Source organism: Oncorhynchus mykiss, chromosome 13 (assembly GCF_057628025.1).
Source record: "Oncorhynchus mykiss isolate SJ-2025 chromosome 13, ASM5762802v1, whole genome shotgun sequence".
Taxonomy (NCBI): domain Eukaryota; kingdom Metazoa; phylum Chordata; class Actinopteri; order Salmoniformes; family Salmonidae; genus Oncorhynchus; species Oncorhynchus mykiss.
In genome coordinates, this window is record NC_143034.1 from 10,953,326 (window position 1) to 10,979,964 (window position 26,639).

A 26,639-nucleotide genomic window follows, 5' to 3' on the forward strand; every position below is an offset into this window, starting at 1 on the left:
GCCCAAATTGAAATGTTCCTGTAAGAAAACGTTTAGAGAGTGTAATACAATACAACATTATTAATCCACTATGCTAGTTCTTAACACTTAGAGGCACAACGTCCCTGGGAGGCTTACAGTGATATTTTAGTCACTCTCTCCAATTTGTTCCATCGCACTTGATTTTATTTCGAGTAAGATAGCAGCCTACATGTTGCCTAGCTTCCCAGACTCCATGCTCCGGCCAAACACTACGCCGCGTCCGCGGACGCTAGTTTTCTCTTCGCAATGAAGTGTGTAGCAAACAACAGATCAGCGGAAGGATTTAGTGTGAGTCGTCAGGCTAGCTTACACAAGAAAATACTTGTAATATTGGTCGTCAAGATGGTGTACTTTTTACTCCATATATTTTTCCTGACACCCAAAAGTACTCGTTGCATTTTGAATGCTTAGCAGGACAAGAAAATGGTCCCATTCACGTACTTATCAAGAGAACATCCCAGCTCCTCCCTACTTCCTCTGATCTGGCGGACTCACTAACACGAACGCTTTGTTTGTAAATCATGTCTGAGTGTTGGAGTGTGCCTCTGGCTATCCGTAAATTCAAGACACAAGAAAATATTTCCATCAGCTTTGTTTGCATCCACTTATATCAGTGCATTCGCTACAAACGTAGCATTATGACATTTCTATTCGATCAAATAAGCCTCACGTTGTCACATGGAATGACGCTGGAGAGACGAAGCAGGTACGGGGAGTAAAACATTTAATTTGGAACGAACATGGAATACATTTCGAAATCTATATTATTCAATTATTGCACCCACACTGCTCGCGCGCGTCTGTGTTGCCAAGGGATAAAATATAAATCAGTTCTATTCTGGATGCAGATTGTGCTGCAAGTCCTGCCTCTCCCATCTCCTCATTGGTTTATAGAAGTAGGTACCCACGTGCCATCTCCTCATTGGTTACATCCAAGTGGGTGACTGAAAGAGGAACGAGGTCGGTGGTGGTAATGCACCTCATTTTTGAAAGTTGCCAATCGCAATATAAAGTCAAGAGAAGAAAAAGCCTAGAAGGAGGAGAGATGAATAGAAACGATTCAGTTGACCGCTTTATGTGTGGATTAATTGTCAGAGTAGAGGACCTTGTGCATTTCAGGTAAAATAACAGCTTAATATTTATATCCCAGTACAAATTAGCTAGCAACGGCAAGCTAGCTAAATAGGAAAATTAGCTAGCAAGTGCAAGCTAGCTAAATAGGAAAATTAGCTAGCAAGTGCAAGCTAGCTAGCTAAATTGCCATAAAGGTTTAATTATTTTCGACCTGTCCCCAATTAATGTAATTGGTTCAGAGTTTGTTTTGATATTTTAACCTGCGTGTGTCGTGATCGTGTTTGGTGTGGGGGGACAAATACATTTATGCACGATGGCGCACACACACAGCCGGTTTGGGTTCCGTGTTAGGGATCCCTGGTTCCATCGGTGGCGACCCAGAGCGGATGCCACCATACCAACCGGAACGCCAGTACTCCCCGATGCTTTGTGTGTTGGCTGCTGCATTCTGTCACATGATGCTGGAGAGACAAAGCAGGTACGGGGAGTAAAACATGTCATATAGAACGGACATGGAACGAGACAGGAACAGCGTCAGCACACAGGTAACACAGACAAAAAACAATCAATGCAGCAGCAGGGAACAGAGCTGGGGAACTGAAAAATATAGGGGAGGAAATAAACAGGTGATGAATGAGTCCAGGTGAGTCCAATATCGCTGATGCGCGTGCCGAGGGAAGGCAGGTGTGCGTAATAGATGGAAGGAGTGTGTGCCCTCAAGCTCCCGGGGGGGGGGGGGGGGGGGGGGCTGCACTGTGTTAGTGCTGGGATGGAATAAGAGCCTGCACACCATGTGGATGGGCTGTCCAGAACAGGAGTTGCAGGCCCCTGATATACTGTTATTAACTGTCATTAAGCATTTGAGGTGACTGTCATTATAAAACTGTTTGTACACATTTGATGTATTTTAGCAGAGCTTATGCAGGGAGGATTGGATAGCAATTCTTGATCCAATACATTTTAAGGGTGCTTTAAACAACTCAGTCTGTGCTCACACAGTAGTTTTATCACCACAGACAGGAGTTTGCCTGAGACACCCCAGAGCTTTGGCTCACGTCAGAGTTATTTTCATGATTCAATCCATTAAAATGTCACAGCCAGTAAAAATCAAAATCTGGATGTGAAATGTCAAATGCTTGTGGCATGGATCCACAAAACAACCAATCTTGGCTCGGTTAATTCAGATCTTATTTTCCAGGTCACATATCTCACTATAAATCTATTACTGTGTCAGCAATGTGAGGACCTCATGGTCGACTAATAAGGTTAATATAATGTGCTGGCCTGTATCAGATCTCTCTGTGGTCCACAGTAAAGGTATGAGGTCTTCACCTTTCAACATGCAGCGTGATGTCAATGGAGGGTTAAATGTAAAATAATCTTATACATTTACAAGGTTGAACACTTGGATAAAATGGGGAGTTGTGTTTTTCAGGAAGATTTACAGATCTTTGGACAAACAAGTAGTCAACATGATTACTGTCAGTAACCTTCTCCAACCATGAGCCGAAACTGGGTGTCAGAAATACATGCAGCCTGAGGTCGTTTAGGATCGATTCATGACCCTCCGTCATAGAAATGGTATCAAACCACATCTTCTGAGCTGTTCTTGAAACTCCAAGTTGATCCCATACAGTCCATGACAGAGTTACAGGAAGCAAACTAAATCAACAGATCATTTACAAGCCCAATATAGACATTTTCAGAAACAGGTGTGTCAGAAATACGTCCAGCTTCCACAGAAATATATCTCAGGTAATTTGGCATTGCTTTATTGCTTCATCAGCAGATCTGCTTCCATTTGAGCCGTACACCAGAGGATATGACCATATATGATATAGATTGTAGGAATACACAGTCAGGTCCATAACAGAGAACATAAATAAAACTGGGAATCCCACAACCTCCTTTCAGCTGCAGCTGTTGGAACACAAGCGTCTCTGGGGGAGCAGGGGACTCGTCCTACCCAAGCCTGTTGGAACACAAGCGTCTCTGGGGGAGCAGGGGACTCTTCCTAGCCAAGCCTGTTGGAACACAAGCGTCTCTGGGGGAGCAGGGGACTCTTCCTACCCAAGCCTGTTGGAACACAAGTGTCTCTGAGGGAGCAGGGGACTCTTCCTACCCAAGCCTGTTGGAACACAAGCGTCTCTGGGGGAGCAGGGGACTCTTCCTACCCAAGCCTGTTGGAACACAAGCGTCTCTGGGGGAGCAGGGGACTCTTCCTACCCAAGCGTTTTGAAGGGTCAGGACAAGTGGCAGACCGATCCACCAATGATCAATGTTTAGAAACTATTAATTGGAAGACGGATTTAAATCATGGGAAAAATTGAGTGTTCCTGTCTGCCTGTGAATGAGTTGAATAGAAGGTGTTGAATATAAGTTTGTTCAGTTTAACTGCTGCTCTGGTAATAGCTTTGACCTCTATGGCAGCTGTTATATCTGGGATGACTGAAGACCTGATGATAGGAGCCTCTGCTTAATAGTCCTGCAATTTATACCACGAACAGGGCCATGTACCAACAAGTCCTAATATGTCAAACAGTCATAATAACGGTACACTTTAACATTGCAATCATCTCAATAATGTTGTACTCAACTTGTTGGATTGGAATCAGGGTTGTGTTCATTAGGTACAGTGTAGCAAAACTATAAGAAGCCATTGAAGGCATTGTTCAATGCTCAATGTTAAATTCAAGTCTTTCTACCATCACGTCTAAGCCAATATGACAACAATTCCAATGAGCCTTGAGCATTCAACTTGGATGAAATTACACAACACACGCCTCTCGTCATGTTCTGTTTCCGAGAACCGCCTGATTTTTAATTGAATTCATTGAATAATTTCTCAAAAATGCGTTAAGATACACTACCCAGCTGACAGCTCCAGTCCCCCCCAGATAAAGGAAACCTGGAGGGGTACTCCCTGTCCCCTGTCATCCAACTCCCTGTCATCCAACTTAGTCATTGTGTTCACTAATCGATTGTCTTTGGTCTGCAGAATTTTGAGTAGAACCGTGTTACTCTGAGTAACATTCAACAAAACTGCCTGCATGTTATCAAATTGCGCGCTCCTGTTTGTAGATAACTCAACAGATTTATCTAGTTTGGAGTGGACTACCTCGTATTTAGTTTTGGATAAATCCAGTTCTTCCTGGAGACAACGATTTTGTTGAAGAGTTTGTGCTCGTTCATCGTCATAAGTATTTGCAATTACTTTTAATTGTTCAGATTTCAAACACAGTTCCTCGACTAGCAGAATGTTTTAATTTCCTGCTTTTGTCAATAGTTGCTCAGTTCTCTCCACCTGCCCCCTCATGTTAGCCATGTCTGGCACGTGCTTCAGCTGTGCACTGTGGTATTGGACAGATGCCACATGTTTATGGCGATACATCAGTGCAAAAGTGGAGAGAACCGTCACAAAGCCTGTTGATTTTGATGATGGTTTGATGGTTGATTTTGATGATGGTTTGATGGTTGATTTTGGAGCGTTCGCAATTTCGGCTGTTTTTTCGCTAATGGCATAATTAGGGTTGGTATTGCTGCTGAGGTCAGAGATCAATCCTTTTATGGGTGGAGGTTCACTAATTAGCGGAGGAGTGGTGACCACCTCTGATAGCTTGCACATTATTAGAAAAATGTTCCTATTTTTTTTTTAAGTTTGGGTTTGGAATTCATTGGAAGCTGCAAAGACAAGTTTATAGATGTTGACGAACCATCGGTATCGTACCAGTAATGTGGAAGTTGGACATGAATGAATTTGCAAAAGCAAATTGAATTAATGAATCAATGCCAATGATTAATCCTACCTGGGAAGGCTATCTGGGTATTACACTTTAATAACCTGAGGTGCTGCTTCATCCAGGTTAATGTGAGAAGTTTAACATGTATGTTCAACAATTTAACTTATTAAATTGAATGAGACAATAATCCATACAATCTCCATTGATTGGATATCATAAGTGTAAACAGTAGATCAAATGTTGGGAACATTCAACACTGTGGTACACTTCTCCCTAAGGCCGAAGCCACATGGGATTCCCGCTGGGCGGGGCTTCTGTCAGTACTGAATTACTGAATGGTTTTGCAAAAAACAAATTTGACTGATTGATCAATTTAATGATAAATCAGACCTGTATAGGCTATTTGGGAATTAAACTTTCATTAACCTGAGAAGTTGCTTCATCTAGGTTAGTTTGGAAAAGGTTTACAATGTCTTATTTAGAAAACTCATCAATTTGGATATTATTTAAAAGATCTATTTCAGAATGTAAATTGCCAGATTTACACTTATTAGTTCAATTTGGTAAGACATTGATATCCGTCTGGATATCATAAGTAATGACTTGAGTGTGACCTGAATAATTCTTCATGAACGAATGTAGTAGGGCACACTTCAGCGGTCAATGATTTCACACGCTGAAATCAAACGGAACTACCCAGGGCGGGACTTCCGCTCCGCAAGGCGGAGGAATTTCAACGAGGCACAAGAATGCAAGCTAAACCTACTTTGTGCCTGAAAAATGCAGCACATAGGATTCCCTTAGCAAGGGAAAGGTTTTACTTATAACGTATTATGTTCAAACCCTTTTCTGCGTTTTTTGACAATGTTTTAACCGGAACACGCGGCAAACAACGAAATGCACCGTGGTCTACTCACGAGGAAGATAAGAGATATATATCGCTGGTCAAGCTTATATCCCCTGAATTTCAATCGGCTGGCTCTTTGTCCTCGCTCGAGAAATGAATAATGACCGAGCCTACCCGCGTCTGAAACGAGCTAGGCAGAAATAGCCCTACGTTTGGCCAAACGCTCTATTTCTCAGATTTCTATAATTAGCTTTATCAGCCCTCATACAGAAATGTATTCGCTTATTTCTCCGTAATTAATATTACCTGATTGAGCTAATCATGTAAATGTAATTAATTAGAGAGTCGGGGCACCATGAAAGAATATTTATAGAGCTGTTATCTTCCCGAATAAACTCTTAAAGACCTAGTAATATTTTACATCATTAGCAGTCAATATTAATCGTCACCTTAATTCAGTCTCATCTGAAAGTTGTAAATTCTTGGTTATCTTCACGAACCCTGGCTAACAAGTTGAATCAGCAATACAAAATTGGGTTTAATTATTTATTTACTAAATACCTAACTAATCACACAGAATTACATATACAAAGAATTAATTATACCTTGATTACAAATTACATCATAAAGGAAAACGTCCCTAGCGGGCGGAACAGATATGACAGCTGGTTACACAAAAGAAAAAGGCTGGGTTTGAGTGAAGGAGCAGGAAGACTGAGGGACACAGGGAGAAGCTGTGCTATCATAAATACAGTATCTTATGCATTCTAAATTACCGCCCATTTGGAAAAGGAAAATGCAATAAATATTAACTCTGAGCTGCGCTTCGGTAGGTTGGTGGTAGATGGAAGGCCGTGTTGCCAAACCGAGTCCTTTGTCCTTTAAAGAATGTCTCTGGTGGTCAATTGGATACGTTGTAGTAACGTCGTTTTGTGATAGACAGGATACTCTGTCTGTTCCTTCCTAACCCTCGTTTGCAGCTGCTGTTGCTAACTCAACGGCCAGGAGGTATCACTTCTGTAGTAAATACCATTCGCAACCAAAGCTCAAGCTGATGTTGGCTTCGTTCTGTAGTTATTATCTGAACCATTCTGACATCAGACCGTCGTCCTCACATCCTCGGAACAGGAGGTTACATTTTCCTCAAGGGCTTATATAGTGTTTCATAGTTTACTACATATGTCTCTTCACGTGTACGGGCCACTGAGTCGGGCTTAATTCACTCATGAAAACCCAATTCTCACATTTTAGAAGCTAAAATCACTTTTCATCCCATCACGAATAATTTAATATTCAAACATTTAAATTGAACAACAATTCCATGTGAATTCGATAATTCTGATGTGTAGACTTTCCACTGTAGGGTTTATGTCATCTTATCATTGATGAGAATGTCTCAGATGACAACCGAACTGACATCATATTCATTAAGTACCACTGCATATGTTGAATTGGTCAGATTACCAGAATATAGTTCATTTCCCCACCTTCTGATGTTCCCAGAATCTCTATGTTAACCAAGGGTTTTCAAATGTAACATCAGTAGGGTAGAGAGAGGAAAAAGGGGGGAAGAGGTATTTATGACTGTCATAAACCTATCACCAGGCCAACTTCATGACACTGGCATAGAGCAGCAAGGGGCAATGGATATGTAGCGGTGTATGTGCCCACTCTACCAGTGGTCTGGCAGCACCATCTACACTGATTGAAGTGGATTTAACAAGTGACATCAATAAGGGATCATATCTTTCATCTGGACTCACCTGGTCAGTCTATGTCATGGAGAGAGCAGGTGTCCTTAATGTTTTGTACACTCAGTGGGATAAAGGCACAGTCATTTGGACTTTTTGGGGCTTGAGCTCATAAAATGTATTTAATGTAATGGCTCATCAGGCTCAGGTAGCATCAGGCTTGAATTGTCTTGCAGGTCAAATCTCTAATCAAAATCCAGACATATTATATCCATTATAGGCTATCCTTTAGAATGACACTTTCGGTTTGGGATGAATATACTGGGTTACCCGGGAGAAAAATTATTTATTCTCGGGATGTAACCGGGAAAATATTCAACCCTAATTTGGATGGTCAGTCCTTACATCCCGAGTCTGAGAACTGGGGAGTGGTTATGTAACGGATATGAAACAGCTAGCTTAGTTAGCGGTGGTGCGCGCTAAATAGCGTTTCAATCGGTGACATCACTTGCCCTGAGACCTTGACCGCGGCTTTTGTGGAGCGATGGGTAACGATGCTTCTTGGGTGACTGTTGTTGATGTGTGCAGAGGGTCCCAGGTTCGCGCCCGGGTATGGGCGAGGGGACGGTCTAAAGTTATACTGTTACAGTTACATTTCTCCAGTGTTGTGGAGTAACGGATTACTAAACAACTGTAACTGTAATCCGTTACGTTACCAGCAAAAATATTGTAATCAGATTAGATTATTTTGAAAAACTAGATGATTACTTTTAAATTCTGAAAAAAATCATTTTTAGCTCGAATCAATGAGCCAAATCAGTCCTACATGACAACAAAATCATAAACAACAGAGTAGGGCTGGCTAATAAATCCTTCGTTTTGGGGTTAAGCTCTGGTAAAACAATTAGGCTAATCTATACTCCCATATTTCCAAGTCCTATTCTTGAAGATCAAGGGGTATAAACATTATTGGAATGCCTGGAATTCTGATAGACTTTGGTTTTTAATGTAAAGATATCATTTAATCGTATTATTTATTATATGAAGTGGAAAGCGATGGGTCAGAAGAAGCCTACATAACCACCACAAAGTAAAATGTAACATCCATATATGACCAGCTATGTAAACATTAACATTGATTTATCCTGCAATAGATGTCGTTCAAATGGTAACATACATTATTATCTTCTTCTAATGGCTCTTCAGGGGAAAGTCATCTAAAAGTAATGAAATGTAATTACATTACTGAGTTTGGGTTATCCAAAAGTTACGTTACTGATTACATTTCTTGGGACAGGTAACTAGTAACTGTAATGGATTATATTTAGAAAATAACCTACCCAAACCTGCATTTCTCCAGCCTCATCCCTCAGCTGTTTACCAAAAAAAAGTGACTGCTTTGTTGGGGTACCACTTTGTTGTTGTTGGAATCCCAGATTGCCCCTTTAATTAAAGTACAATATTTTATGGTATTAAAAAGCTGTTTGCTGAGTAATAAATCCACGGTCACAAAGGAAGTGTATGTAGATCCACATGTTTTTAATCAATGCTCAACATTTCACCATGAAAATCATATTTTATGCAACACAGGAAAATGGTAAGACTTTGATCTTCAATACTTTGGTCTTGTTTATTCAGCAACCTCTTTACCCTGTAAGAAGAAATAAATAATATAATGGATCAGTAATAATAATGAACATGATAAATATATGGATAGAATATAATGGATCAGTAATAATAATGAACATGATAAATATATGGATAGAATATAATGGATCAGTAATAATAATGAACATGATAAATATATGGATAGAATATAATGGATCAAGTCTTTAGTGCTCAGTACTCAGCTTGGATTTTTGATGTTGAAGTACTAACTGAATAACTCTCATTAGATTGTTTAGCCCTTCCTGAAATGTTCTTCTTAGGGATATTCAATATAGTTGAGTGTAAAAGGTCAGTATTGACCTCTGAGAAGACTGAATCATAGGTGGTGTTGATGTGGTCATATCTGAACATGAGTCAGGTACAGGTTTAGCAGCAGTTCTGTACCTTTCCAGAGTCACGGGTCTTGGCTCTGAGCTTGTTGACCTGAGTCTCAGCGATGTCAGCACGCTCCTCAGCCTCCTCCAGCTCATGCTGAACCTTCCTGAACTTAGACATGTGCTGGTTTGCTGCTTCCTCCTGGGTGAGGAAAGGAGAGGGAGAGCAGAACATCAGCATTCATTATATACGTTTTTCTAAAGATAAATATATTTTCGAATGCTGTTTTTTTCAGAGTATTTGACTAAGTCTGTGACTCACCGCTTCCTCAGAATGCCTCTTGTAGGCCTTCACTTTCATCTGCAGCTTATCTACCAGGTCCTGAAGTCTGCCAACGTTCTTCTTATCCTCCTCAGTCTGTGGGAGAAGAGCAAATGATCAATGCCCCATAATTATATACACAAACCTGTCTGTGTGAAGAATGCACTTTCTCTTACCTGGTAAGTGAGCTCCTTGACTCTGCGCTCATACTTGCGGACTCCCTTGACTGCGTCTACACCTCTTCTCTGCTCGACCTCCACCTCAGTCTCGAGCTCACGCACCTTTGTGGAAGAAATAAATGTAATAAATGGCTGGTGAAATCAGATGTAAAACATCTTGTAAAACAGGTAGAGTCTTCTACCTAGTCAAGGAGGCACAATTGTTGTCTGTTCCTATGTACTATTTACAATTTTTATTGAAGGGGTCTATAATTATAACAACTTTTCATTTTCCCGGTCAGTGGTTCCCAAAGTGGAATTTACATTTCAATTGTTATGAATATTGATAGTCAGAAGCGAGACAGAAGCAAATTAAATTCATAAATTAATTTGGAAGGTAAGTGGGAAAGCACCATATTAAAGTAATGTTTCCAGAGTATGTACATATGTTTGTTACGATTTCATGTTGTTTTTTCACGTTTTTATGAACTTGTGAATGTCCGCTAGCCTACAAGCTAATTTAGCCTTCTAGCTTGTAGCCCCACATAGCAACGCTAACTTCCCTAGCAACAGCCCTTTTGCAGCAGAGTGAATGAGAAGCTAGCGATCTGGAGAGAGAGAAATTAAACAATGTAACTAGATGAAGCCTAACAAATGATTACAATGAGATGAATTGGATTCATGTACAGTATATTATATCGTGTGTTGATATTTATTTCGAATTTTTATTATTATTATTATTATGAGTTCAGAAGAAGTCTGCCAGGACTTTTGTACAAGCTTGAACGAAGCAACTAGATTAATACATTTGTATATCTATATTTTAAGGTCTTGGCTACAATTCTTGGCTACAACTCCACTAAATAAGTGTAACATATTCCCAAAAATGTTGATTTTGAATGTAAATACATCCTGATTTAAGCTTTTAAAACTGCTACATTTTCTCTCCGACCCATGGCAAAATGTGTAGAATTTCAAGAAATTAGCTCTAAAATGACAAAATGTTATTTCTGTCCAAAGGAAAAATGTGTAGAATAGCTGAACATTTGTTTTAAAACTGCAAAATTATGTTTCTGATACAAGAAGGTGACTTAAAAATGTCCTTTCCCAGGGGCTGAGACATGATTAGTCCAGCCATGCACTGGAGAAGTCGTAGCAAATCCAAAAGATGAAGACTTGTAGACAATCCCATTGCGACCTTAGCTAGCCAAGCTCATGCACAGAAACATTGGATCTAACGGTTGTGCTGAACTGCACATGTTCATGCAGTCAAAAGCACTCCTTCGGTAGAAAGTTGTTTTTGATGAAAATTAAAACGTGTTGGTTTGTTACTTTCACTAGGTTGTAGTAATGACAGTTTCAGCTACTTAAAGATGTACTCCAGTATCTTAATACATTTACTAGAGTCTAGGTCTTGCCTTGAGATTTTAACAAAGAAGGATTAATTTTTCACTTCTCCCATAGACATCTCAAACCCTGGTCTGGTCTGAATCGCAAGCATTCCCGGAAGTCTTGCAATGTTGCACCTCTGGGTTTAGAAACTCTGTGGTAAAACTACCTGGATGCTATTTTTACTACACTCTAAAGTAGGAATTGTATTCTGATATTATGAGGGGGTCACTAATGAATTTTCTATCACAAAAGGGGTCCCGTGTCAAAAAGTTTGGGAACCCTTGATCAAGGTGGTTTAGGGTGGCAGGTTTACTAGCAGTTAAATGTTGCTGTTTCAAATACCTGAGTCGTCAATGTACAAATTGGGTTGATGTGGCACTTAACCCTAATTATCACCTATCTGTTGCATATGACTTTATAGGATCAAATGCAGCAATCAGTCTTTTAATCCACCCTGCTGATAACTCACCCTGGACTCCAGTTTCTGGAGCTGCTTCTTGCCTCCCTTCATGGCCAGATTCTCAGCCTCATCCAGGCGGTGCTGCAGGTCCTTGACTGTGATCTCCAGGTTCTTCTTCATCCTCTCCAGGTGAGAGCTGGTGTCCTGCTCCTTCTTCAGCTCCTCAGCCATCATGGCCGCCTGGAAAAGTAGTTTGTTTAATTTATGCACCAATTGGCACAAATCATAACATCCCTCTGACATCTTTATTGTGGTTAACCAGCACAGATACCATTTCTCTTGAGGACAAATCAAGATGATGTAATTCAAGGACTCACGTCAGTGATAGCCTTCTTGGCCTTCTCTTCTGCATTCCTGGCCTCCTGGACGATGTCGTCCACCTCTCCCTGCACCTGCACCAGGTCAGTCTCCAGCTTCTTCTTGGTGTTCAGAAGGCTGGTGTTCTGAAGGAGGAAACAAGACAATTTGTTTGACCCTCAAGAGAACTTACAAGGCTGAAATTCTGAAAATCTTCAAGCAAAGACTGTTGAATTCCAGGTGTGTGTAAACGGTATGCTTGGTTGAGTTTCATTAGAAATGTCTTTTGACCCATACCTGGGAGTGCAGCAGTCCAACACGCTCGCTGGCGTCAACCAGCTCAGTCTCAGCCACTTTGCGGCCTCTCTCTGTCTGCTCCAAAGCAACTCTCAGCTCCTCGATTTCAGCCACCATCAGACCGTTTCTGCGCTCCACCATGGCTACCTGCTCCTTCATGTCCTCTGCAGCGCGGACGGCATCATCAAGGTGCAATTGCGCATCCTGGGGTTCACAATGACATACGTTCATTAGGACTTGTGGAATTAGGGGTGGTAGGATGGGTGATAGAAACGTTCATTGGTAAGAATTTACTCAATATTTCCCTCCTTTGTACAGTATATAGTTCAATCTATTCAAATCCACTGTTCTTTTATTTTCTACAGATTCACAAACAAATCCCTCTCCATGTTCAGATTTTTGAGCCTGATGTCCCTTTACCTTGAACTGTCCCTGGATGTTCCTCAGCTGTTTCTGGGCCTCAGAGGCCTGCCTGTTGGAGTGGCTCAGCTGGATCTCCATCTCATTCAGGTCTCCCTCCATCTTCTTCTTCACCCTCAGGGCATCATTCCTGCTCCTGATCTCAGAGTCCAGGGTGCTCTGCATGGAGTCAACCACCCTCTGGCTGTTCCTCTTGATCTGCTCCATCTCCTCGTCCTTCTCAGCGATCTTCCTGTCCACCTCACCCTTGATCTGGTTCAGCTCCAGCTGCACACGCAGAATCTTAGATTCCTCGTGCTCCAGTGTGCCCTGGACAAATAGAAGCAGTCAGGCGAAATGTGTTCAATACATTTGGATGTAGGAATTATATATATATATATGACTACGCTAAACACCATTACAGGGAGCATTATCCTGTAGCTGGCGTTGGCTAGCTTAACACTGCTTTCCCCATCTAACAGCTGCAGTTTGTACCTCAGCCTCCTCCAGAGCGGTCTGGATCTCAGACTTCTCTGTCTCCACGGTCTTCTTGGCCTTCTCTAGCTCATGGATGCTCTTGCCAGTCTCTCCAATCTGCTCAGTCAGTTCAGAGATCTCCTCTGCACACACACACACACACACACACACACACACACACACACACACACACACACACACACACACACACACAGGAGCAGTTTAGACTTGGGAGACTTCATGTGGATATTGCCAATGTACTGAAGTTGACATTGAATCATAATAACAGTTAATTAATTAACAGCAATTCACATGGTCTTGCAAATCTAATTGCCCTCCACATCCTTTGGTCGTTCAAAGGAATAGTGATCACAAGTAAAATAAATATATATTTTGATCTGTACATTTGATGCTTAAAGTTCTCTCCATTTTCAAAACATTAGTCAAACATGAGCCAAATAGAATCGCTGTCAAGTGCTCACGTTGCAAGTTCTTGTTCTCTCTCTTCAGAGTCTCCAGATGATCCAGAGCCTCCTCGTAGGAGTTCTTCATCTTGAAGAGTTCAGTGCTCATAGAGCGAGCCTCCTTCTGAGCTCCTTCCAGCTCAGCCTGGCCCTCCTCATACTTCTGCTTCCACTCTGCCAGAACCTAGGAGAATCCATGGGAGTTTCATTAGATGAAGAGTTTTGAATCAGAAATATGCTACAGTTAATCATATAGCAGACAGAAAATATCAACCTAAGGTGAGGTTTCTGTGTTTTCACCTTGTCAAAGTTCCTCTGCTTCTTGTCGAGGTTGGCGGCCAATGCGTTGGCTCTCTCAACATCAATCATGAGGTCCTCCACCTCTCCCTGCAGCCTCTGCTTGGTCTTCTCCAGGGAGGCGCACTTGGAGTTGGTCGCCTCAATGGTCTCCTCTGCCTCCTGCAGACGCTGGGCCAGCTTCTTCCTATTGGACAACAGAGGGAGGTTTTAGGGGCTGAAACAAATGTTACAATACATGTTGATGTAACATTTTCTCAGAGCCCAATCCACCCTCACCATCAATACCCTATATTTGATTTTTTTTCTGTTGCGTGCGACTCACTTGGCCTCCTCCAGCTCCTCTGTGCGCTGGATAGCATCAGTTTCATACTTAGTCCTCCACTGAGCCACCTCACTGTTGGCCTTGGACATGCCGCGTTGCAGCTCTGCCTTGGCCTCCTGCTCCTCCTCAAACTGCTCCCTCAGGAGGTCACAGTCATGGCGGGCAGACTGGACACCGTGGGCAAGTGCATTTTTAGCCTGTGAGAGAGAAAGACAAAGAAAGATTGGAGTCAAACAAATTATGGTAGAAGTCTCTGATGGTGGTGTAGTCACCATGTATATCAAGATATGTCTTTAAACCAGGGTTCTCGAGCTGGAAGGCCGCGATTTTATTTGGCCCCTCACGTTTTCTGAATAAAAAAGATACTTTTTTGACAGGGGGACCGTAAAAGACTGTAAAAACACCAACAAATCTGCTCCGTGATTGTAATTTTGGAAATCCAATCCAAAGTTTTCCCATGCACAACAGACAGATGTATGTGTTCAGAGGCGTCATGCCCATAGGGGGCACAGGGGGGCACGTGCCCCCTCAGATTTGTCCTGTTGTTGTTTCTCTTTAATACTACTAGTTACCTCGTAATTTTCTGAAATTGGCTTTAGTCAGCCCAGATACTGTAGGTTCCCAAAATCCCAACCTCATAACTAGCTACCAAGAAGCCATTTCAGGCTATCAATCGAGGTAGAGTGGCTAGCTTGTCTAACTATCTTAGCTGGTATGCCTGCTAGAAAGGCTGGTAGACTTAAGAAAAGCAAGCAATAACTAAATGTACTGAATGAGTCTCAAATTCCTTTCAATCTTTTACCCAGATTTTAGCAGAGATGAAGAGAAGCATATTTAGTTTCTTTAAAAACACCAGACAAGACACAGACAGCTGAAGAGGTATGCTGAGATGTGTTTTTTTTTATTTATTTTTTACAATGAATTAAGTATAAAGATTATGACTATAGAAAAGCAGCTGTTTCAGGTGTTTGAAAAATGCAAAATCTCCAACTTCAGGATGGGGGCCTACCCCCCCTCAGGACACCACCCCCAGCCACCATCACATACTTTGTGACCCATCAGAATTATTTTTTGGGGGGGGGGGTGTATTCTGTCCCTGTACGTGATTGCATACAAATGTAAGCAAGGTTTGAAAATATTATGTTTTAGTCAAATATTATATCTGTCTGTGCTTCTTGCATTCAATTGGCAGTCTACAAATTATTTGTAATTATGTCCTGACCATCCCCACAATAAAAAAAATCAGCACGCAGCTGAATCTAGTTGATGATCCCTGCACTAAACTCTGGGGTCGGTGGAGTCCATCTTGGGTCCCTTACCTTGACCTCCTCCTCAATCGCCCTCTTCAGCTCCTCCACCTGCTGGGTGAAGGCCTGTTTTCCTCTGGTCAGCTGAGACACCAGGGCTTCCTTCTCTTCCAGCTGGCGGCCAAACTCACCTGCAGGGACAGAGGGACATCTTGTTAATAGGGTCTCTGTTCTCTTGGATTGAAAATGTATTTTAATGTATCATGTGGAATGTTGTTCGGTGGTGAATTGTACAGTAGAAACTATGTGGACCATTGGAGGCTCCTCAGAAGAGGAAGGGGAGGACCATCATCCTCAGTGAAAAAAAAAAAAAAAAAAAATAGTGAAACATTAAAAAAGTTAGATAAAACTAAATATATTCACACCACCAAATCATTGATTAAAACACAATGTTATGCAATGAAGGTCTACAGTAGCCTCAACAGCAATCTGTAGCGTAGCACCATGGCGTAGCCTAGCACCATGGCGTAGCGTAGCACCATGGCGTAGCGTAGCACCATGGCGTAGCGTAGCACCATGGTGTAGCCATGTTTCCATTCAACAGCTAGTTTCCATCCTCCTCGGGTGACGTTGACTTCAATACAAAACCAAGGAGGCTCATGGTTCTCACCCCCTTCCATAGACTTACACAGTGATAATGACTACGAACTGCAACCTATCATAGCTCTTGCAGCATGAACTAACGTGTTGTCCACTCAATCAAAGGACTAGAGAATTAAGATATTTTTTTCATCTGATCACAGATAGCTGATGTGTTTTGAACTGAAGTCCAGAAGGGAAAAGGAGGAGACGAGAAGAGCACGTAGATGCGAGAAGGAATTATACAACGAGCAAAATGATCATGCTGTTTGTATGTGGCTTCTATGAAAGTGAACTGTGTCTGCGTGGGATCAGGGTAGTATTCATTCCGCACATTCTGTTGAAAACCTTTCTTAAACGGAACCAAATAGAACAAAATTAGGATATCATTCCTGAATTTGTCCAATAGAAACTCTCGTTTGCAACTGTTGGACTAATTATTACAACCTAGATCAGCTAGATGCAGGCAAGAGTGTGCAAGGCAGTATTGAATGTATCACGGTCTCTCATCTCGATTACTCAAATTCTTCTCTCTATCTGTGCACATACGTTGTAAACTGTCATTCATAGGCTAGGTTGTAGCAACCTCACGATGGGTATATGGAACATTTGAGTATCATGTAGTACTCTAAATCTATCGATGTTACATTGAGCTGGATGAATCGAATATGAAAGAGTCATCCAATATGCTGTAATAGAAATAAGGCCAAGATCCTACAAAAAAAATGATCGTCCTCCTTCATCTTAAACATCACTGAGCGACACTAATGTGGACTATGGACATAAATCCCCAACACATTTTATTGTGTTTTAGTGAAGTAAAACATTAGTTTGTTGTTCAATGCTGATGGTACCATTTTCTGTCAGGAGTCTGGCCCTCTGTCCGCTGATGTCATTGACCTGGCGAACATTCTCATCATTCTTAGTCTTGAGCTCACTCAGCTGGTCCTCAAGAGTACGGCACATCTTCTCCAGATTGCCCTGTTAGTGAAACATGTTCCATCATTACTTTATATATGTGACTGCTGTCAACTTCAGTTCACTTGAATGGTAATGTAGTTGACCCTCCTCAACACTGCTTGATCAAAACATCACTACTCACTTTAGCCTTGGCGACGGCCTCCATGTTGCTGGAGAGGTCATCAATCTCCATCTTGTACTCGCTCTTCTCCTTCTCCAGCTTCTGCTTGACGCGCTGCAGGTTGTCGATCTGCTCCCCGAGCTCAGCCACACTGTCGGCCTGCTTCTTGCGCAGAGCGGCGGCTGTGGCCTCATGCTGCAGGGTGGACTCTTCAAGATCACGACGCAGCTTCTGGAACTCAGCCTCACGCTTCTTGTTCATCTCAATCTGAGCAGCAGTGGCGCCTCCGGCCTCCTCCAGCCTCTCGCTGATCTCCTCAAGTTCCCTGGAGAGATCGGCCCTCTGCTTCTCAACCTTAGCCCTGGCAGCACGCTCAGCCTCAATTTCCTCCTCCAGCTCCTCAATACGGGCCTAGAACAGGGGGCAGGAGCAGGGGGATGAACACTACAATACAGTTGAAACAATTGAACCTCACAAAATAATAATAGTATGTATATTTTGCATTAATGTGTTAATACAAAGACAGTTAATATATTCAGTAGAGTGTCCAATGCAGGATCCAAACTACAATTTTGAAACATCATCTTTACAACAGCAAGAAGCACCACATTCCAACTTATTCAGCCATCAGAATCTATCGGGAAAAATGTGTGCTACCAGAATAATGTTTTTCAAGTCTGTGCTTTTCTGTTCTGGAGCTTTGTACCTGGGTGAGTCTGGAGCTTAGACCCCTAGATCCTCTACTGTACCTGGAGTTCCTTGATCTTCTTCTGCAGCTGAGCTCCCAGAGACTGCTCATCCTCAATCTTGCTGAGGAGCTGAGTGGTCTCAAAGTCCTTCCTGAGAAACACAAATATGCCGATTGCAGAGTTAGTTTTGGTTCGAAAGTGTAAAGGGAGAGCATTATACCATTCATATTGCTTTTAAAGGGATACTTCAGTATTTTGGCAATGATGGCCTGTATCTACTTCCCCACAGTCAGATGAACTTGTGGATACCAGTTGTTTGTCTCTGCATCCAGTATGAAGGATGTTAGATGTAGTTTTGTGAGCCAATGCTTACTAGCATGCTAGCAGTTACCATAGAATTCCAGTCATTGCGCTAACAGTTAGCAACTTTAAACTGCATGCAGAGATAAAAATGATATTCACAAGTTCATCTGGCTCTGGGGAAGTAGATAAAGAGCTTCCAAAATCCTGAAGTGTCTCTTTAAGAATCACATGAATATGCTGATTCACAACTACAATAATTAGCCAAAAACAACCATTACAGCAGCTAATACTGTCATTTGTTTGTTTTTACTTCTTGATTTTCTCATCAGCTTGCTGCTTGTCATTCTCCAGGTCCATTATGGACTCCTGGGCCAGTTTCAGATCTCCCTCCAGCTTTCTCTTGGATCTCTCAAGGTCCATACGGAGCTTCTTCTCTTGCTCCAGAGAACCCTCAAGCTAGAAGATAAAAAAACACATATATTGTTAAAATCTAAACAACTGAAGATAATATCATCTTACATACTATCATGGCCAAAATGTCAAACTCCACTCACGTCGTCCACTTGCTGTTCCAGCTTGGTCTTGGCCTTGGTCAGAGTGTTGACTTTGTCCTCCTCTGCCTGCAGGTCATCCAGTGTCTGCTGGTGGGCCTCTTGGAGGGCTTTCTTCTCCTTGGTCAGCTTGGCAACACTCTCATCCATAGACGCCATCTCCTCTGTCAGGTTTTTAACCTGTAAATGGCCACAACATAATTATACTTCACCATAAAGGGGAGATAGAGTTTGTTATATGTTGCATTCAGTTCGTTTAGATTAGAACTGCATCAACAATTACTGTACTATAGATTCAACACTAGATGTCAGTGTTCACCACACCAGTGTACTGAATGGAAGTCATAAATGAGGGGGGGGGCAGAACATACAATGAATGTTGGGAGTACCCCACAACTGAAATTCTACTATTGTGTGTTCATTTTTCCTGCACCCACAATACAACTTGAATTCCATTTCTGTTAAGCTATGCTTTGAGTTGATTAATGTTTGGAAGACCTTGTTTTCAGTGGCGTGCTTCTCCTTCTCCACTTTGGCCAGGGTGAGCTCCAGGTCATCAATATCCTTCTTCAACTCAGAGCACTCATCCTCCAGCTTCCTCTTCTTGGCAGTCAACTCAGCATTGATCTCCTCCTCATCCTCCAGCCTCTCGGTCGTCTCTTTGAGTTTGGCCTCCTGCTGGATCTTGCTCTTGATGAGCCCCTCGCACCTTTCCTCAGCATCGTTCAGACTCTCTCCTTCCTGGTTTCAGAACAGGGGATAAAAAATAAGCGGCCTAATTTTGTGTATCAAAATACTGACTTCATTTAGTCAAATATGTCAGACCAAATCATGAAATATATAAATAACATGGGCAATAACAGTGTGCCTGTGTGTGTATGTAAATGTGTGTTTAAATGTGCCTTCATGCAGGTGGTTGCTCACTCACAGATGTTACTTGGAGCGCCAGGTCGTTCTTCTCCTGTGTCAGGGACACCAACTTCTCCTCCATTTGCTTCTTTGTGGACAGAGCCTTGGCCAGGTCTATTTTCATCTTCTCATAGTTCTCCTTCATGTTGGCCAGCTCCTTCTCAGTCTCAGCGCTCTGCAGCAGGGGCTTGATCTTGAAGTACAACTTCATCCATGGCCAGGTTTTCACATTCATGAATGAGCGGATGTTATACTGGATGGCGAAGACAGACTCTCTGTTCAACAGAAAGGATACAGTGGCATGGTGAGTGACGTCCCACCAGGCACAGACTTCAGTTCAACATTTTGTTTTGATTTACATTTGGTTGAGTTGTCAACTAACATGAATTCAACATGATGTTGAAGTCGGAGTAAAAGAACAACAAATCCTCTGCCCCCTTTTGTATACAGCTGAGGAATCGGTGTAGGGAAATGTAACCCATCTTAAACTCACAGACAGCTCTCTCGATGCAAGGACTGACAGGTCATGCATGTTAAGCTCAACAAGACTTTGATATTTTTCAAAAGTAAATGGGCTAATATCACAAATGTATTAAATGACAGTGGAACAGCCAAATCCCAAACTGCAGCTATAAAGCGAGAATCCTTAGTTGCTACATCCATTTCTGGACTAAATTCATTAACCCAAAAGCTTTAGTAGACCATTATAAGATGTACCTTCTCATTCTGAACAACTCACAGCATATACAGTATGTAATCATAATGCATTAGATACAGGTGGTTGACAGAAAGCTTTGCCAAGATGTCTACTATTCCTCACCTCCTCTCCATCATCTTGCTAAACTCTCTCCTCATGAGGAATCCACGGCTGAGAGCCTGGACCATGCCGACCAGAGTGGCCAGCTTCTCATCTCTCATCTCCTCCAGGACACCCAGCAGACCGGCTTTGAAGAACACCTGAGACACAGGTTAACACGGTCAATGGAACCACAGATAGAAAGGGTTGAATCAAAAGAGGGGAACAACACCACTAGATTGATTTAAACAACATTAACTCAGCAATAGTTGCAAACAAACCATGTGACAGGTTGTTTCTAAGTTGTTAGTTATTGTACTGTTGTACAGAGCCTTCAGAAAGTATTCACAGACCTCAACTTTTCCCAGCCTGAATTTAAAATGAATTACATTGTGATGTTGTGTCACTGGCCTTCACACAATAGCCCATAATGTCAAAGTGGAATTATGTTTTTAGACACATTTTTACAAATTAATTCATTTGAAATGAAAAGCTGAAATGTCTTGGGTCAATAAGTATCCAACCTCTTTGTTATGGAAGCCTAAATAAGTTCAGGAGTAAAAATGTGCTTAACAAGTCACATAATAAGTTGCATGGACCTACTCCATGTGCAATAATAGTGTTTAACATGACTTTTTAATGACTTGCTCATCTCTACCCCACACATACAATTATCTGTAAGGTCCCTCAGTCGAGCAGTAAATTTCAAACACAGATTCAACCACAAAGACCAGGGAGGTTTTTCCCTTGACTTTTCCCTTGACTCTCAAAGAAAGGTACCTATTGGTAGATGGGTAAAAAAAGATATTGAATATCCCTATGAGCAAGGTGAAGTTATTGATCACACTTTGGATGGTGTATCAATACACCCAGTCAATACTAAGATATAGGCATCCTTCCTAACTCAGTTACCAGAGCGGAAGTAAACCTCTCAGGGATTTCACCATGAGGCGAATGGTGACATTAAAACAGAATTTAACGGCTGTGACAGGAGAAAACTGAGGACGGATTAACATGTAGTTACTCCACAACACTAATGTAAATGACCGAGTGAAAAAATGGAAGCCTGTACAGATTAATAATATTCCAAAACATGCATCCTGTTTGCAATAAGGTGCTTAAGTAAAACTGCAAAAGAATGTGGCAAAGAAATTTACTTTAAGTCCTGAATACAACAAATCCAACACAACACAACACTGAGTACCACTCTTCATTTTTTCAAGCATGGTGTTGGCTGCATCATGTTGTGGGTATGCTTGTTGTTGACAAAAACTAGCTAAGCGCAGGCAAAAACCCTAAAGGAGAACCTGGTTCTGTCTGCTTTACAATATACACTGGGAGACAAATGCACCTTTCAGCAGGACAATAACCCCAAGCAGAAGGCCAAATATACACTGGAGTTGTTACCAAGATGACACTGAATGTTCCTGAGTTGCCAAGTTCAGTTTTTGACTTAAATCGGCATCAAAATCTATGGCAAGATTTGAAAATGGCTACATTGAATGTTTCTGAGTTGCCAAGTTACAGTTCTGACTTAAATCGGCATGAAAATATATGGCAAGAATTGAAAATGGCTGAAAACAGACACATCATCTTGCAATGATTGACAACTAGCTTGAGAGAGCTTGAATAATTTTTTAAAGAATAATGTTCAAATATTGTACAATCCAGGTATGGAAAGCTCTTAGAGACTTACCCAGAAAGGCTCACAGCTGTAATCGCTGCCAAAAGGAAGTCTAACATGTGTTGGCTCAGAGGGTTGAATAACCAAGATGTATTAGTGTTTTATTTTGTATAATTTTTTTTTTTTTACAAATGTTAGAATTTTTCTTCCACTTTGACATTCGAATATTTTGCGTAGCTCATTGACAATAAATCACAATTAAATATTTTTAAATCACAAATTTTCACAATTTCTTTTGTTTTTTTTAATCAAGGGGTGTGAATACTTTCTGAAGGCACTGCTGATGAATAATGTACACAGATACAGACAACTGCAGCCATACCACTCTAACACCATGCACATGATAATTACTTTCGTTTCTCTTCTATACATGTCATGTAATGACTTTGGCGAAAAAAAACGCTACAACGATTTTCCACTTTTTCCATTAGTTAAATGAAGAAGAAATAATAACATAGTGGGTATACCAACTGAAGTGATTTTAAATTATCATAGTAGTTGTGTTTTGTTGTCATCTTTTCCTGGGAGTATTTGACTGACCTTGGTGTGTCCAAACTTGTAATCCTCGTGATTCACATCAATGGACCCAAGCAGCTTCTCAGAAGCCTTCTTGTTGTCCATGAACTGGCCCTCAGGGATGACGCTGGCATTCAGTACTTTGTACCTGAATGAGGAGATATTTTTAACATGTCAAGTTGTAATAAGTTGGTTATATTTCATAAAAGGTAAGACTATTCTGATGCTGGGAAAACCCTTGGAGCAGATATTTTATGGGGTGTGTATGTATGTGTGTGCGTATGTGCCTCTGCTTGAAATCAGCATAGATGATTCTGCTGGGGAAGCCCTTCCTGCAGATCCTGATACCCTCCAGTACACCATTACACCTGAGCTGGTGGATAACTAGGAAGTTCTCCATCAGACCTGGTAAAACAAACCAAGTCTCTTTTAATACTCATAAACAGGTTATAGATTGGGATTGTTAAGGTTACTGATACTATACTGATGAGATTACATATTTAATTCAATATTTCTTGTACCTGGAGTCTTTGACTCGTTGGGGATCAGGCAGCGCACAAAGTGAGGATGAGTGCTCCTCAAGTTGGTCATCAGTTTATGTAAGTTCTCCTGTAAAGAGGGTTACAAACCATTTTCTCAGAAATCATTTATGATAATCAATGCACCTTTTAAAGGACTGAATATACACATTTCAAAAGCTCACCCTGAACTGGGAGGACACAGTCTGCATGGAACCACCCTTCTTCTTGCCTCCTTTCTTGGCTTTATCTGTTAAAATGGGGGAAAGTAAAAGATAACTAGAAAAGTACATTTCCTAGAGCGGATGGAATAAATAGAATAATAATAAGAATATGTAAGAAATTTAGAGTGGTCTTGTCTTCAGCAAGCACACTAATTATATACCAGAGAATCTCTGGTTAACTTCACACGTATCTAGAGGCAAATGCTGTCAATCAGATTGTGTAGAATAACACCTATTGTATGAGTAAATTAACCCAGTAATAAACCCTGAGAAATGGTGATATATTCAAGGACTTTAAAGAAAATTGTAACTGGTGCTTAATTAAATATTTTGACGTGATGCCAGTCTTACCCTCAGGTGGGGCAGCAGGATACAGGGCAGCCAGAAGTTTGACTCCTGACTTCCCGTACAGTTGACATACTGAGTCGTTCAGGGGGTCCTTGTTCTTCTCCAGCCACCCAGTGATGTTGTAGTCCACAGTGCCGGCGTAGTGCACCAGGGAGAAGTGGGCCTCTGCCTTGCCTTTGGCAGGCTTGGGCTTCTCAAATGCCTGTGCTTTGCCAAGATGCTGGGAGTACAGCTTGTCCTTGAAGGTAGTGTCTGAAGACTTGGGGAACATGCACTCCTCTTCAAGGATGGAGAAGATGCCCAATGGCTTTACGAAAGGAGATGTATATCAAATTAGTGATATTTACACTTTGGATCACATTAATTCCTTTAGTAAACATGCTGTTATAGGATTATATTCATTTAGAGGCACATAATAGGAAACATATTGAGATCTCAACAGTCAGATACTGATAATATCTCAAACAGCGCTCCATATGAGCTTTGCTTTTATGGTCCATTATAATCCTCACAGACATCTTACCTTCTCAATAAGCTCAATGCAGGCAGCCAAGTCCATGCCGAAGTCAATGAAGGCCCAGACAATTCCCTCCTTCTTGTACTCCTCTTGCTCCAGGACGAACATGGTGTGGTTGAAAAACTGTTGCAGTTTCTCATTGGTGAAGTTGATGCACAGCTGCTCCATGCTGTTATACTGTTGATGGAGTTTTAAAAGGGGTAATTTCATCATACAAGTTTGTAATCCATCTCAATCAGAACAAATTGTCTTGTTCTGGTCTCATACTCACGTCAAAGATCTCAAACCCGGCAATGTCAAGCACACCGATATAGAACTGCCTTGGATTCTTGGTGTCCAACATCTCATTGATACGGATGACCATCCACAAGAACATCCTCTCATAGATGGACTTGGCCAGAGCACTGACTGAGTTATTAACCTGCAATGATAATACCTCAAATGAATACATGAGATATTGACCATGTCCAGTGATAAGGTGATACAAGCTTGGGAAAAACAAAAACAATGCACTCGTCCCCAAAATAATTCCTGTGCTCAGAAAATGGTAGATGTGTTTGGCCACCATACCTGAGGCACAGTCTGTCCCTTGGTCACATACTCGTTGCCGACCTTCACTCTGGGGTAGCACAGAGCCTTCAACATCTCAGCTGAGTTCAGGCCCAACAGGTAGCCAATTTTATCAGCCACTGGAGAGAGAACCAACAACAACAGATTCAGGCACACAATAACGCTTTTTTTCTGATGTTAAACTGGCAAATTAGTTTGGATAACTTCTTTGTGGGTTAGGTTTTGATTCATCTAACTTCAAGTCATTTGAGGAGGTTGTACCTGTTCTCCAAAAATTATCTCCTGCCTGACTTTCATGTGGCACTGTCTGTCTTAGGTGTTCTATTTCTATGTTGGGGACTGGGAATGGGACAAATGCTTTACATATTGTATATCTATGAGTGGGACTCACCCTCTGTGCCGTCTGGCTCGGCCTGCTCCTCACGCTGCTTCTGCTTGAATTTCAAGTTTCCATGGTGCACTACAGCTCCTGTCAGCTTGTAGATGCCAATCTTCTCTTCATTAGTGAATCCCAGGATTGTAATGGCATCCTGGCATTAAAGATGAAGTACAACGGTGATGAACTAACTTCGGTCAGTTACACTACAGTTCTGTGCTGCTCACTGCAGAACAAATGGGATGGATAGATTTGACTGGCTTCTCTGTTCCACATGATTACGCTTGGCAAACACATTAGTAGATGGCAGCACAAAATGAGTTTTCACAGTTCCACAGGACACTTAGTGGCGCTCTCTTGTGAATGTCTTACATGTATGTGCCTCAAGGCGAAGAGTGAAGGCATGAAGAGTTCCTTGAGGCACATGTCTAACTAACACAAGGCATTTAGAATCAAACTAAAAATACATGAAACTTCCCAGCTGCCACCAAGTTGGAATTACACAGAGCATTCAGTGTGTATGGTGGTCCTACCCATTCCCTATCTAGAGTTTGGTTAACCCTTTGTTTGACTCACATCTGTGGCATCCAGCTCTTCCTTGTCGTCGATGCTGGCCACAGCGATCTGACCCTGGCTACACATGGGGAAGTCGTAGGGGTTGGTGGTGATGAGCGACATTTCTGTGGACAACGGAGAAATGCTTGTCAGGTAAATCTCATAGAATTCTGCTGTCCTACTTTACAGTATCTCTCCCTCCTTTACTCAATAGATGGACTCAATGATACATGTATTATTACTAGTGCATCACAGTGCATTACTTGATAGATATTTCCCAGAGACCTGACTCATGTCTAGATGTCTTGTTACCTTGGATGTAATCATTGTAATAGTATTATTAGTGTGGACTATGACATATTTTTATAAATTCCACAGATGGGGGTGGGAATAATTTCCCCTGAACCTCTACTTTGTCGTACCAACTATCTCAGGTTTGTGGCCTGTCATCATCTGGAAGAAGATGTGGTAGCCTCTCTCATCAGGCAACTGGAAGGACACTCTGGACTTCTCCAGCAGGTCTGAGAGAGAAAGAGAAAGAGAGAGAGAGAGAGAGAGAGAGAGAGAGAGAGAGAGAGAGAGAGAGAGAGAGAGAGAGAGAGAGAGAGAGAGAGAGAGAGAGAGAGAGAGAGAGAGAGAGAGAGAGAGAGAGAGAGAGAGAGAGAGAGAGAGAGAGAGAGAGAGAGAGAGAGAGAGAGAGAGAGAGAGAGAGAGAGAGAGAGAGAGAGAGAGAGAGAGAGAGAGAGAGAGAGAGAGAGAGAGAGAGAGAGAGAGAGAGAGAGAGAGAGAGAGATTATATTTGTCTATGTGATCTCCTAAAAATTATCTGTGTGAATTTAGGAAAGCATTGAGAAACAATCAAAACCAACTCAC

At 41.7% G+C, this 26,639-nt stretch overlaps 1 protein-coding gene across 2 annotated transcripts in view; it reads right to left on the reverse strand.

Annotated features, from left to right (window-relative positions):
- Positions 1–26,639, reverse strand: part of LOC110495032 (myosin heavy chain, fast skeletal muscle) — a 125,358-nt gene that overhangs the window by 94,803 nt on the left and 3,916 nt on the right. Inside the window, exons 10-41 of one of the 2 annotated variants that reach the window (XM_090195003.1) lie at positions 26,189–26,287; positions 25,788–25,891; positions 25,227–25,365; positions 24,836–24,954; positions 24,537–24,686; positions 24,272–24,442; positions 23,752–24,055; positions 23,362–23,426; positions 23,180–23,267; positions 22,946–23,063; positions 22,683–22,806; positions 20,483–20,619; positions 19,682–19,937; positions 19,252–19,494; positions 18,757–18,933; positions 18,513–18,658; positions 17,960–18,050; positions 17,232–17,621; positions 16,984–17,110; positions 15,563–15,681; positions 14,244–14,440; positions 13,922–14,105; positions 13,640–13,805; positions 13,176–13,300; positions 12,702–13,010; positions 12,282–12,485; positions 12,005–12,130; positions 11,697–11,867; positions 9,854–9,958; positions 9,678–9,773; positions 9,426–9,557; positions 8,892–9,024 (exon numbers count right to left, since the gene is read on the reverse strand). The exons of the other annotated variant lie outside the window; for it this stretch is intronic. Coding sequence (XP_090051129.1) covers positions 9,004–9,024; positions 9,426–9,557; positions 9,678–9,773; positions 9,854–9,958; positions 11,697–11,867; positions 12,005–12,130; positions 12,282–12,485; positions 12,702–13,010; positions 13,176–13,300; positions 13,640–13,805; positions 13,922–14,105; positions 14,244–14,440; positions 15,563–15,681; positions 16,984–17,110; positions 17,232–17,621; positions 17,960–18,050; positions 18,513–18,658; positions 18,757–18,933; positions 19,252–19,494; positions 19,682–19,937; positions 20,483–20,619; positions 22,683–22,806; positions 22,946–23,063; positions 23,180–23,267; positions 23,362–23,426; positions 23,752–24,055; positions 24,272–24,442; positions 24,537–24,686; positions 24,836–24,954; positions 25,227–25,365; positions 25,788–25,891; positions 26,189–26,287 — 5,003 coding nt within the window. The 3' untranslated portion in view covers positions 8,892–9,003. Of the gene's footprint in view, positions 1–8,891; positions 9,025–9,425; positions 9,558–9,677; positions 9,774–9,853; positions 9,959–11,696; positions 11,868–12,004; positions 12,131–12,281; positions 12,486–12,701; positions 13,011–13,175; positions 13,301–13,639; positions 13,806–13,921; positions 14,106–14,243; positions 14,441–15,562; positions 15,682–16,983; positions 17,111–17,231; positions 17,622–17,959; positions 18,051–18,512; positions 18,659–18,756; positions 18,934–19,251; positions 19,495–19,681; positions 19,938–20,482; positions 20,620–22,682; positions 22,807–22,945; positions 23,064–23,179; positions 23,268–23,361; positions 23,427–23,751; positions 24,056–24,271; positions 24,443–24,536; positions 24,687–24,835; positions 24,955–25,226; positions 25,366–25,787; positions 25,892–26,188; positions 26,288–26,639 lie in introns of those variants that run through there. 2 annotated transcript variants of the gene reach the window in all.